Source organism: Borostomias antarcticus (assembly GCF_949987555.1).
Source record: "Borostomias antarcticus genome assembly, chromosome: 6".
Classification (NCBI taxonomy): domain Eukaryota; kingdom Metazoa; phylum Chordata; class Actinopteri; order Stomiiformes; family Stomiidae; genus Borostomias; species Borostomias antarcticus.
This window is the reverse complement of record NC_140239.1, coordinates 31,977,935-31,990,434: the sequence shown is the minus strand read 5'-3', so window position 1 is coordinate 31,990,434 and position 12,500 is coordinate 31,977,935. Positions and strand designations below refer to the sequence as shown.

At 49.9% G+C, this 12,500-nt stretch overlaps 2 protein-coding genes across 2 annotated transcripts in view; one reads left to right on the top strand and one right to left on the bottom strand.

The window, feature by feature from the left end:
• sytl3 (synaptotagmin-like 3) overlaps window positions 1-4,280 on the top strand; it is a gene marked incomplete at both ends in the record, with an annotated part of 7,477 nt that extends 3,197 nt beyond the window's left edge. Inside the window, 12 exons of the mRNA XM_084440169.1 lie at window positions 1-7; window positions 157-223; window positions 325-397; window positions 741-850; window positions 1,051-1,152; window positions 1,372-1,541; window positions 1,701-1,803; window positions 1,913-2,083; window positions 2,383-2,488; window positions 2,600-2,705; window positions 3,539-3,741; window positions 4,189-4,280. The exon at window positions 1-7 is cut by the window's left edge and continues 42 nt beyond it. Of these exons, the coding sequence (XP_084296295.1) occupies window positions 1-7; window positions 157-223; window positions 325-397; window positions 741-850; window positions 1,051-1,152; window positions 1,372-1,541; window positions 1,701-1,803; window positions 1,913-2,083; window positions 2,383-2,488; window positions 2,600-2,705; window positions 3,539-3,741; window positions 4,189-4,280 (1,310 nt within the window). The remainder of the gene's footprint in view (window positions 8-156; window positions 224-324; window positions 398-740; window positions 851-1,050; window positions 1,153-1,371; window positions 1,542-1,700; window positions 1,804-1,912; window positions 2,084-2,382; window positions 2,489-2,599; window positions 2,706-3,538; window positions 3,742-4,188) is intronic.
• Window positions 4,281-4,658: 378 nt separating this feature from the next.
• Window positions 4,659-12,500, bottom strand: part of ezrb (ezrin b) — a 33,821-nt gene continuing 25,979 nt past the window's right edge. The window contains 6 exon segments of the mRNA XM_084440167.1: window positions 4,659-6,731; window positions 7,601-7,775; window positions 7,777-7,841; window positions 8,219-8,311; window positions 10,689-10,849; window positions 12,332-12,462. Coding sequence (XP_084296293.1) covers window positions 6,567-6,731; window positions 7,601-7,775; window positions 7,777-7,841; window positions 8,219-8,311; window positions 10,689-10,849; window positions 12,332-12,462 — 790 coding nt within the window. The 3' untranslated portion in view covers window positions 4,659-6,566.

Here is a 12,500-nt window from a genome sequence, read left to right as displayed (position 1 = left end):
AGCTGAGGTAACCATTTGTCACTTATTTTCTGGGTTCTCTGGTTCTGGTTTCTGGACCCGTATACATGATGACAAGAATGGAACGGCAGATTTATATGGACATGGCATTCCATACATACGTACAGATATCATAAATTCTTGTGTTTTGTCTTCCAGTCACATATCGATTGTGCCGCCAACTCCTCCACCCTTTTACAGTGACCCGTCCGTCAACAGACTGGGGGTAAAGCACAACACAGACACTCCTCTTGGCTCTAGGTCGTACAGTAGAGTAGCCAGCGATGTCAATGTCCAATGATCTCTTGATGTCTCGGTTATTTTTAGGGACTGAAGAACTCCAAACCCTTTACCAAGTCCATGGAAGATATGATGGTTTTATTCACTAATCGCATCAAAAGTAAGTGACTCGTCCTATTGATGTAGTACTGAAGAAATTCAGGCAAAACCAGAGTGCTAAATGTAATGAGTGACGACTTCACTAAGTGGTCAGAGACCTCTGGAACAGTATGCAACCCTTGAGAGACCACACTATGGTGACAAAATGGCTCCAAAAGGTTAACTACTAAATGCTGTTCACTTCCTTTGAGCCACGATCGTGATCATGTTCATAATCAAAACGCATCATCGCTGAGGAAATCACACCTCCTGCAACATGATCAGATAATCTCTCTAGTGTTGCTTCCAAGCTTGTCAGAGGTGCTGCAACGCTATGACCCCCCCCTCCTTTTCTCTGACTGCAGACGTGTCCAAGTCTCAGAACGACGTGCGAGGGGACCAGGACCTGCTCACAGTGGACAGGAAACTGACCAACAGGACACTGTCTGACACAGACATCAACAACACCACAAACGTAAGACCCAAACAAACGAAACACACTGCAGCACCAGTCATGCTACGATGAAGATGGAACCTTCTAGTACGACAGAGCCGGTACTACATGCGTATCTGGTACTGAAGAGCTTTCACCCGACTCAAATCCCCATCTATGTTCCGCAACAGAAAATTGGACATCTTAAAATGTCTCAAGTCCTGTGTCCTCTCGTTCAACAGCTGTCCAAGGGACCCAGTCTGCCAAACCTCTTCAAGAGGAACAAGGACAGTGACCAGGAGGCGGAGGACTTCTTGGACCTGGGTTACTTGGGCCGGAAACGAGTGAGTAAGACTGATAAACCGAGTAAAGAGAGAACCTGTTTTCGCAACCTGCCGCATCCTGTGGCTGATTGTGACAGCGAGATCGTATCTGTTGCCAGAACATTCTACAGAATCTGTTAAATCTCTGCCTGCAGTTCCTGGAGAGAAACTCAAGGAAAACAAAAATGGTGCAATGGACTATCTCCTGTGATACCTGTGATATCTGTGATATCTCCACAGGGCAGTAACAGCAGCACCAGCACTGACTGCTGCTTGTTTGAACAAGTCTGTGTGACCGGAGAGTTGGAGCTCGCCATCGCCTTCAACAGCAACACTTCCTGTCTGGAGGTGACCGTCAGCGCCTGCAGGAACCTCTCCTTCGGGGACATCAAGAGAAGGAAGTGTCACCCGTAAGAAAGACAACTGATATGACCCAATATCACAATTAGGACAACTGATATGACCCAATATCACAATAAAGACAACTGATATGACCCAATATCACAATAGAGCCGTATCCCTTTTCAATGACATGTCTTCACCCTGGACTATGTTACCTGCGTGCACAGGTACGTCAAGATGTACCTGTTACCTGAGAAGTCCCAGACCAGGAAACTGAAGACCACAGTCAAGAGAAACTCAACAGATCCAGTCTATAACGAAGTTCTGGAGGTCAGGACAGAAAATGAGCCAGAAAAACTAACAGAACATATGAATTCAGTGTCATACTGTAGCATGTCATGTAGCTGCTCAACAGTATGCTGTGTGTAATCCCCTACAGTGTCAGATAGAGCGCCACCTGCTGGCGGAGCGGACTCTGCAGGCGTCTGTGTGGCACGCGGGGACTCTGAAGAGGAAGGTGTTCCTAGGAGAGGTTCTGATCCCGCTGGAGGGCTGGAGATTTGAAGACAAGGCCACTCAGCGCTCCGCCTGGTACACACTCTGTCCCAAGGTGAGACCACGCCCTTTAATTTCACCACAAGAATCTAATCCATGAAAAACAGAGTGCTGCATTGCTGGTCTCCTAGCGGTTTTGAACATCATTTTATAACTATTTGTCTCTCTCTCTCTCTCTCTCTTGCTCTCTCTCTCTTGCTCTATATCTCTCTCTCTCTCTTGCTCTCTTTCTCTCTCTCTCTCTCTCTCTCTCTCTCTTGCTCTCTCTCTCTCTTGCTCTCTCTCTCTCTCCCTCTCTCTCTCCTCTTGCTTACACTTGCTCACTCCATATTTTTCTCTCTCTCTGTCCATTAGCCTGAGTGTCCAGCAGGGGGAGCTCTAGGGAAGGACCTTGGAGAACTGCGGGTCAGAATGAAGTTCATCTCCTTGTCCCAGACATCCTGGATGGGCCACACAAACGGTAGGCAGGTTGATCTCCGCCCTCTTTGTACAGTCCTGTAGAATACCACTAGGGGGCAGCAGAATGCTTATTTTGGATTGCACTGACCTCATTCTCTCTCGTTTCTCACAGAAGTTCATATTGGACCACATGAAAACGGTCAACTGACTGTTGTCGTGTCCAGAGACAGAGGCCAGCCCACAAGAGCAAACATCAGCCAGAACACCTATGTGAAAGGGTGAATATGTGTGAAAGGGTGAATACGTGTGAAAGGGTGAATACATGTGAAAGGGTGAATACGTGTGAAAGGGTGAATACGTGTGAAAGGGTGAATACGTGTGAAAGGGTGAATACGTGTGAAAGGGTGAATACATTTGAAAGGGTGAATACATGTGAAAGGGTGAATATGTGTAAAAGGGTGAATACGTGTGAAAGGGTGAATACATGTGAAAGGGTGAATACATGTGAAAGGGTGAATATGTGTGAAAGGGTGAATACGTGTGAAAGGGTGAATACATGTGAAAGGGTGAATATGTGTGAAAGGGTGAATACGTGTGAAAGGGTGAATATGTGTGAAAGGGTGAATACATGTGAAAGGGTGAATACGTGTGAAAGGGTGAATATGTGTGAAAGGGTGAATACGTGTGAAAGGGTGAATACATGTGAAAGGGTGAATACGTGTGAAAGGGTGAATACGTGTGAAAGGGTGAATACATGTGAAAGGGTGAATACGTGTGAAAGGGTGAATACGTGTGAAAGGGTGAATACGTGTGAAAGGGTGAATACATGTGAAAGGGTGAATATGTGTGAAAGGGTGAATACGTGTGAAAGGGTGAATACGTCACTGTGTGTGGGGGTTTCTGGGGTGTGATACAGCATGTCTGTTCTGGGTGTGTTGTGTTTATCTAAGTCTGTGTTTATGAATCTTTGTGTGTGCTAATATCAGTAGGGTGTGAAAGCATGGTGCAATTTGTTTGTTGAGTGTGTTGATTTGTAAGTTGTGTGTGTGTGTGTGTGTGTGTGTGTGTGTGTGTGTGTGTGTGCGTGCGTGTGTGTGTGTGTGTGTTTCAGGAGCCTGAGCCTCCCCGGGTCCAGAGAGCTGGTCCAGAAGACCCCTGTCCAGAAGAAGTCCAGCCCTGAGTGGTCTCACCAGCTGGTGTTCAGCCGGGTCACGCCCTCTGACCTCCTGGACAGCACCCTCCATATGGACCTCTGGGACCACACCTGCTTCGGTCGAGCGGACCGCCCCCTGGGCGGGGCCAAAGTACAGACAGGTAAGCTGACCGTCAGACAATGAAAGAGTTTTACATTTGTTTTGCAAGGTACAGTAGGATAGAGATATTTAGTTACATTTAAGCCATCCTTCCAACTCATCTACCATATCTACGACCAACATCAGGGTTCTGGGTAATGAGACAAAAATCCACAAAGATGAAATAAGCAGTGGAGGTAGAATCATTTTCACACGGATGAATCTAAGAGCTAAGCCACACTGAGCCTTCGTGCCGGTAGATCGACCACATCAGAGGAAGTAGTTTCACTCGCTACCCAGGACACCTCACTTCCTCTCTCTCTGTAAAGACTCTCTTGTCTCCGCCGTGGGAGAAAGACTCGCTCAGGATCTGGTTTCACACAGGCCTTGTGAGGAAAGAAAACAATGCTTGTGAGAAGGGGGATAATTTCACTGACCTGGCACCCTCTGTTAACCCCCTGTGTTCCAGGGTTGCTGTGGCAGCTGGTGTTACAGATACCCAACATGTGGCATGACTTCAGTCTGCCCGTCAACGCCAACGACAACACCGGGAGAACATGACATCATCAGTCAACAGACGAGCCCTCTCTCTCTCTCTCTCTCTCTCTCCTTTATAACTCATGACTCACTTCACAGTACGTCACCATTTGCACTGACTGACTCAGAGTCCTTCCATGGTCTATTTATGTTCCATTTAATGACTGTAACTGCACATGCTTAGTGATATTACAAAGCTATTGCTGTACTTTGTGTATATTTATACCCGTAGGAGAAATGTGAAATTATGTACTTGATGTAAGAGAAACGCCATGGTCTTTCATTAAACCCTTCTTTCTTGTTTAACGTATTACAGTGAAATTGACGAAGTTACATTTCAAAATGACTGAAGGAAAATCAAAAAACACAATGTTGTAATCATAGGAGATCTTTATTGCCAATATGTTGAACACCTCATTATAAAATCCAGTTTAAATAAAAGAAAAGCAGAGCACCAGTGGAGCTGTGTGGGGGTTAGTGTCAGGAACTAGTCTGGTCCAGAGCTGCGTGGGGGTTAGTGTCAGGAACTAGTCTGGTCCAGAGCTGCGTGGGGGTTAGTGTCAGGAACTAGTCTGGTCCAGAGCTGCGTGGGGGTTAGTGTCAGGAACTAGTCTGGTCCAGAGCTGCATGGGGGTTAGTGTCAGGAACTAGTCTGGTCCAGAGCTGCATGGGGGTTAGTGTCAGGAACTAGTCTGGTCCAGAGCTGCGTGGGGGTTAGTGTCAGGAACTAGTCTGGTCCAGAGCTGCATGGGGGTAAGTGTCAGGAACTAGTCTGGTCCAGAGCTGCATGGGGGTTAGTGTCAGGTACTAATCTGGTCCAGAGCTGCGTGGGGGTTAGAGTGTCAGGAACTAGTCTGGTCCAGAGCTGCGTGGGGGTTAGTGTCAGGAACTAGTCTGGTCCAGAGCTGCATGGGGGTAAGTGTCAGGAACTAGTCTGGTCCAGAGCTGTGTGGTTGTTAGTGTCAGGAACTAGTCTGGTCCAGAGCTGCGTGGTTGTTAGTGTCAGGAACTAGTCTGGTCCAGAGCTGCGTGGGGGTTAGTGTCAGGAACTAGTCTGGTCCAGAGCTGTGTGGTGGTTAGTGTCAGGAACTAGTCTGGTCCACATCCGGAGGACAGACTGGACAGTAAAGACATGTTGGACAGGGACTGAGCCCAATGTGCTGCTCCTATCCAGAGCAAAAGGCCTCTCGTTGGGTTTAAAACCACCATCTGCCACTTCACATGATACCGAGGTCATAACAGCACTTCCTCATCGCTCACTCAACAGGCTGACTGACTCAGAACATTAAAGACAAATGAACATAATAAGGTTTAAGTGTTGGTGTCAGCTTGGCGCTCTGGAGATGAATGGAGAGTTCTAGTACTCTTAACTGCATGACTTCATCTAAAGTACCAAGGGATCGCCTTCTCCAATTTAATGACATGCAGCTGAATATTTAATATAAGTAAAATAAAAAAAGAAGTAATAATTTACAAATAAATCTCTTTAATTTAGTGATCTAAAGTAACTATGGAACATAAAACTACCATTATTTTGGTCAATATAGAACCTTTGATACACATTCAATGTTCTCATTATTAGTAGAATAGCAAAAATATACAAACCGAGATGAAATACCCTTTTTAATGACCCATATACAGTATAAATATGAACTATTCATGATTGAATATTAAACATAAATGGAAGTGTTCAAATATAATGGAAAACAAAAAACATAACATACATTTTCTGCGCGTGAGAGTAAAGTTTCAAACGGTCTGCCCTTTCTGAATGGTCTCTGTCACAAATACATCTTGCCCTTTTTTTCTCCAACATTTACTACTAATAATATAAACATCAAAAAGCTAGGCTCTGATTGGCTGTAGTTCATCTCTATGTGCACATCATGGCATAATAGAACGTAGCTATTCCCACTAGTCATCACACCTCTGGTTAAAAACAACAATGATTTAGTCTGATCTGATCAAATTACACACAATCAAAACAAAAAGAAGGATTCATTACGCTATAAGACAAGAGTTTTTGGCACTAGTAAGTTTTTCTTAAACGAATTTAGAAAGAAATACTACCTGATAGCATTATTACAGAAGCAACTCTCCGTAGGGGTACCTGGTAAAAGTCTGTCATCGCTGTCCTTATACTGCTCCAGAGGGGATGGATGTGTGTGTGTGACTGTATCCATGCATGTACAGTGTGTGTGTGTGTGTGTGTGTGTGTGTGTGTGTGTGTGTGTGTGTGTGTGTCAGGAGAGGGGGTAGCCGTGACCGTTCAGAAAGGGTAGCGTGGCGAGGGGCGTGGTACCAGCGCTCTTATAAGGCCTCAAACTCGTCGATCCTCTGCTTGGTGTTTCCCTGCCGGATCTGACGCAGCGTCTTGTACTTGTCTCGGCCGGCGCGCACGTTCTCCGAGTGGAGGAGGTCGTTCTGCGTCTTCTTAGTGTCGTCACGCGCCTGGGCCAGCTCCGAGCTCAGGGCCTGGGAGGGAGACAACACACAGCTGGTGAGACCAGAACACACAGAGCTGGGAAGACCAGAGCTGGGAAGACCAGAACACACAGAGCTGGTAAGACCAGAACACACAGAGCTGGTGAGACCAGATCACAGCTGGTAAGACCACACCTCAAACCTGCGTCAGCAACACGACCATCCCAGGGACACAAAAGCGTTTCAGTGTTGAAATGTTCTCGTCTGGCGCAACGGAGCTGATGAGCTGCACCTGCCTGAATCAGGCCGACTCAAGCAACTGACAGGATTTCAAACCGACTGTTTGGCGCCGGGTCTGAAGGCGACCGTTCAGGGCAATGAACAGGCGTGAGTTTAGGGGCCAGCGTGACAGCGTCAGCTACGGCGCCGTTCCCAAGTACCGACCAGCAGCTCAGGGAACAGCGTGGACGAGCTAACTGAATGCTAACTGAATGTTAACTGAATGCTAACTGAATGCTAACTGAATGCTAACTGAATGCTAACTGAATGCTAGCTGAATGCTAGCTGAATGCTAAAGGAATGCTAACTGAATGCTAACTGAATGCTAACTGAATGCTAAAGGAATGCTAACTGAATGCTAACTGAATGCTAACTGAATGCTAACTGAATGCTAGCTGAATGCTAACTGAATGCTAACTGAATGCTAGCTGAATGCCAGCTGAATGCCAGCTGAATGCCAGCTGAATGCTAACTGAATGCTAGCTGAATGCTAGCTGAATGCTAGCTGAATGCCAGCTGAATGCTAGCTGAATGCTAACTGAATGCTAGCTGAATGCTAGCTGAAGGCTAACTGAAGGCTAACTGAATGCTAGCTGAATGCTAACTGAACGCACGGCGGCGGGCAACGTGGGGCGTCTCACCATCAGCTGCTTCTGCACGCGCTCGTTCTTCTCGGCCTCGGTGAGGCGGTCCTCCTCGTTGCGGTGGTCGTCGATGCCCTCGGTCTGCAGGTCGGCGCTGTGCGTGCTGGTGTTCTCCTCGCTGTCGCTGTTGTTGTCCAGGGGCATGTACATGGGAGGGGGGGGCGGCGGGGGGGGGGGCCGTCATCACCATGTGCAGCTCCTCCTTGGTCTTCAGCAGGTCGTCCTGGGCCTCTCGGGCCTGGGGGGCGCAGGGATGGACGGAGAGAGAGAGAGAGAGAGAGAGAGAGGGGGAGAGAGAGAGACAGAGAGAGAGAGAGACAGAGAGAGAGAGAGGGAGAGAGAGGGAGAGAGAGGGAGAGAGAGAGAGGGGGAGAGAGGGACAGAGAAAGGGAGAGAGAGACAGAGAGAGGGAGAGGGAGAGAGACAGAGAGGGAGAGAGAGAGAGAGAGAGAGAGAGAGGGAGAGGGAGAGAGACAGAGAGGGGGAGAGAGAGACAGAGAAAGGGAGAGGGAGAGAGAGAGAGAGAGAGAGAGATCAATGATTGTTACATCCAGTAGTTCATAAAAAAGTGTGTGTTTGTGTTTATGTGTGTGTGTGTGTGTGTGTGTGACCCACCCTGTGCTGCCATGTGTCAGCCTCCTCCTCCTTGCGTTTCTTGGCCTCCTCCAGCAGAGCGATCTTAGCTGTGTGTTCAGCTAACTCAGCCGCCTGAGAGAGAGAGAGAGAGAGGGAGAGAGAGAGAGAGAGAGAGAGAGAGAGAGGGAGAGAGAGAGAGAGAGAGAGAGAGAGAGAGAGAGGGTTAAGGTTCATTATGAGGGTCAGGGTTAAACAGAGAGGGAGGGTTAGACAGGGCAGGGAGGGTTAGGGAGGGTCAGAGTTCGGGTTAGACAGAGAGGGAGGGTAAGGGAGGGTTAGGGAGGGTGAGGGAGGGTAAGGGAGGGTGAGGGCAGGTTAGGGAGGGTCAGGGAGGGTTAGGAAGGGTGAGGGAGGGTTAGGGAGGGTCAGGGAGGGTCAGAGTTAGGTTTAGACAGAAAGGGAGGCTTCTCTCTCTGAAGATCCTCCAAGGAGATGAGTTGTTCTCTGTCTGCGCAGCACAACAGTGTAAATATAAGCATTGTCGGCGGCAGTGTGTGTGTAATGTCTGGGCTGTAAATACCGCACACACACACACAAACACACACACACACACACACAACAAAAGCAGGGGGCTGTTTGGCCATAAAAGGTCTCAAATGAAAGGTGCTCAGCTGGAAAAGCGGGCCCTTGCTGAAGAAGTGATTACCCCAGTGACCACACAGTGACCACACAGTGCTTGTTCTTCACCAGGCTCGAGTTTCACACGTACTGGGAAAATTACAGTAGCTAACCCATCATGATCCAGAGAGAAGCTAAGCACTTACAGCCTGCGTGTGTGTGTGTTGTCTCCTGTGTGTGTGTGTGTTGTCTGCTGTGTGTGTGTGTCTGGTGTGTGTGTGTTGTCTGCTGTGTGTGTGTGTGTGTGTGTGTTGTCTGCTGTGTGTGTGTGTCTGGTGTGTGTGTGTGTCTGGTGTGTGTGTGTGTGTGTGTTGTCTGCTGTGTGTGTGTGTGTGTGTGTTGTCTGCTGTGTGTGTGTGTGTGTGTGGTGTCTTTCCGTGCGATTATGAAGTCTACTCAACCACTCCGGGTGAAGCCATGACCTCAGCAGGCTTCCTGCTTAGTGGTTCCCTGTGAGTAGCTGGGCGTGGTCACAGCACCCCTCACACAGGCCTGACCTCACACAGGCCTGACCTCACACAGGTCTGACCTCACACAGGCCTGACCTCACACAGGCCTGACCTCACACAGGCCTGACCTCACACAGGCCTGACCTCACACAGGCCTGACCGTCACAGCACCCCTCACACAGGCCTGACCGGACCAGCCAGGCGAGCTGGGGAGCGCTGTTCTGTGTGGGGGGTCTAGGGCAGGATGGGGGGGGGTCTAGGGCAGGATGGGGCTGGTCTAGGGCAGGATGTCTGGGTGAGTCTGCCCTAATGGGGGGGTGGTCTAGGGCAGGATGTCTGGGTGAGCCTGCCCTAGTGGGGGGGTGGTCTAGGGCAGGATGTCTGGGTGAGTCTGCCCTAGTGGGGGGGTGGTCTAGGGCAGGATGGGGGGGGTCTAGGGCAGGATGGGGGCTGGTCTAGGGCAGGAAGCACTTTCAGTTTGCTGGGGCGAACGGCCCTACGCGCAGCGCGCTAGGTGGCGGTGTGCGGGTTCTGGTGAGGCGGCGGCGTGCGGGTTCTGGTGAGGTGGGGGTGTGTGGGTTCTGGTGAGGTGGGGGTGTGTGGGTTCTGGTGAGGTGGTGGTGTGTGTGTTCTGGTGGGGTGGTGGTGTGTGTGTTCTGGTCTGGTGGTGGTGTGTGTGTTCTGGTGAGGTGTGGTGAGGTGGGGGTGTGTGTGTTCTGGTGAGGTGGTGGTGTGTGTGTTCTGGTCTGGTGGTGGTGTGTGTGTTCTGGTGAGGTGTGGTGAGGTGGGGGTGTGTGTGTTCTGGTGAGGTGGTGGTGTGTGTGTTCTGGTGAGGTGGCGGTGTGTGTGTTCTGGTGAGGCGGTGGCGTGCTAGGTGGCGGTGGTGTGTGGGTTCTGGTGAGGTGTGGTGAGGTGGCGGTGTGTGTGTTCTGGTGAGGCGATGGTGTGTGTGTTCTGGTGAGGTGTGGTGAGGTGGCGGTGTGTGTGTTCTGGTGAGGCGGTGGTGTGTGTGTTCTGGTGAGGCGGTGGTGTGTGGGTTCTGGTGAGGTGGGGGTGTGTGTGTTCTGGTGAGGTGTGGTGAGGTGGTGGTGTGTGGGTTCTGGTGAGGTGGTGGTGTGTGGGTTCTGGTGAGGTGGTGGTGTGTGGGTTCTGGTGAGGTGGTGGTGTGTGGGTTCTGGTGAGGTGTGGTGAGGTGGCGGTGTGTGTGTTCTGGTGAGGCGGTGGCGTGCTAGGAGGCGGTGTGTGTGTTCTGGTGAGGTGTGGTGAGGTGGGGGTGTGTGTGTTCTGGTGAGGTGGTGGTGTGTGTGTTCTGGTGAGGTGGTGGTGTGTGTGTTCTGGTGAGGCGGTGGCGTGCTAGGTGGCGGTGGCGTGCGGGTTCTGACCAGCTGCTCCTGGCCCTTCAGCTGGTCTTCGGCATGGCGGGCCAGCTCCTCCTTGGCCAGCAGGGCGTTCTGGCGCTCGGCCTCCAGGCGCGCCGCCTCCTCCTCCGCCCGACGACGCTCATGCTCCAGCTGCACCGCCCGCTGCATCTGCTCCTGCAGGTCTGAGAGAGGGTAGAGATATATATAACCAAGATACACACACACACACACACACACACACACACACACATACACACACACACACACACACGCCCACTGCATCTGCTCCTGCAGGTCGGGAGATATAGATATAACCAGGATATAAACACACACACTCACAGACACACAGACACACAGACACACAGACACACACACACACACACACACACACACACACACACACACAGGCCCACTGCATCTGCTCCTGCAGGTCGGGAGATATAGATATAACCAGGATATAAACACACACACACACAGACACACAGACACACAGACACACAGACACACAGACACACACACACACACACACACACACACACACACACACAGTTCCAGCAGGTGTGAAGGGAAAACACGGGGATCAGGAAAGACAGTGAGAAAGGTCCAGCAGGTAAAACTACGATCACATCCAGGAATAAAACTCTCAACATGCAAATGGCTTCTGAAGAAAGTGTGGATGCTGGCAGCAGATACATACCCTAGATATGAGGGTTCGGGTTCGTCTGGCACACAGATAAAACACGAGAAATAACCCCACACAGGTCACGCAAAAGATAGCGAGCGCTACAGTAGCCAGTTACACACCAACAACATGACGATGCCCACTGCTGCCCACATCCCAACCAACCACAACCTACAAGAAACCCACACAGAACCAACCTAAATAACACGCTGCATAGCAGAACTGGGCCAGGGAATCTCAACACGCTGATGAAGACAGGACTTTAGGATACGTCCAACATCCAACACTGAGAAATAGCACTAGTCCAAGTTGTTACTAGGGCTAAAACATGGCTAACACGCAGGGCACCTATGAGGTTAGATGAAATGTTCAAATAATCTATTTATAGACAGAGACACACAAACACACAAAGGTCACCGTGGAAACTTGAGTCAGTATGTCTTATCATCCTGATAACCTACTGCTGGTTAGAGAAAATCTAAAAGAGCAAGATATCAGATCACGGTCCCAAATCACACATCCTACACGCTGTATCCAAATCACACATCCTACACGCTGTATCCAAATCACACATCCTACACGCTGTATCCAAATCACACATCCTACACGCTGTATCCAAATCACACATCCTACACGCTGTATCCAAATCACACATCCTACACGCTGTATCCAAATCACACATCCTACACGCTGTATCCAAATCACACATCCTACACGTTGTATCCAGAGCAGCCTGTTCCCCAACAGGACCTGTTCTCACAGGAACATTAGATTTAAGGATGCTTCCTGTATTCAGCAAAAAAATGCTTAAACAAAAGATCAGACACCACAGACGCGATACACATCTTCACGTGCGCTCACGCAAGCTCTCTCTCTTCTCACACACACGCACACACACCCACACACCCACACACACACACGCGCCGCCTGCTGCAGGCTCTCCCTGGTGATGGACGAGCGCCCGGTGACCTCGTCCTCCTACCTTTCTCGGCCTTCTTGGTCTTCTCCTCGAACTGGAGGAGCCTCATCATGAGCTCCTGCTTCTCTCTCTCCATCTGCTCCTTCTCTCTCTCCATGGTCTCTCTTTTCTTCTTCTCGTTCTCCAGCTGGGCCCTGCAGATAACACACACAAAGAGCTCTGACGCACGCCG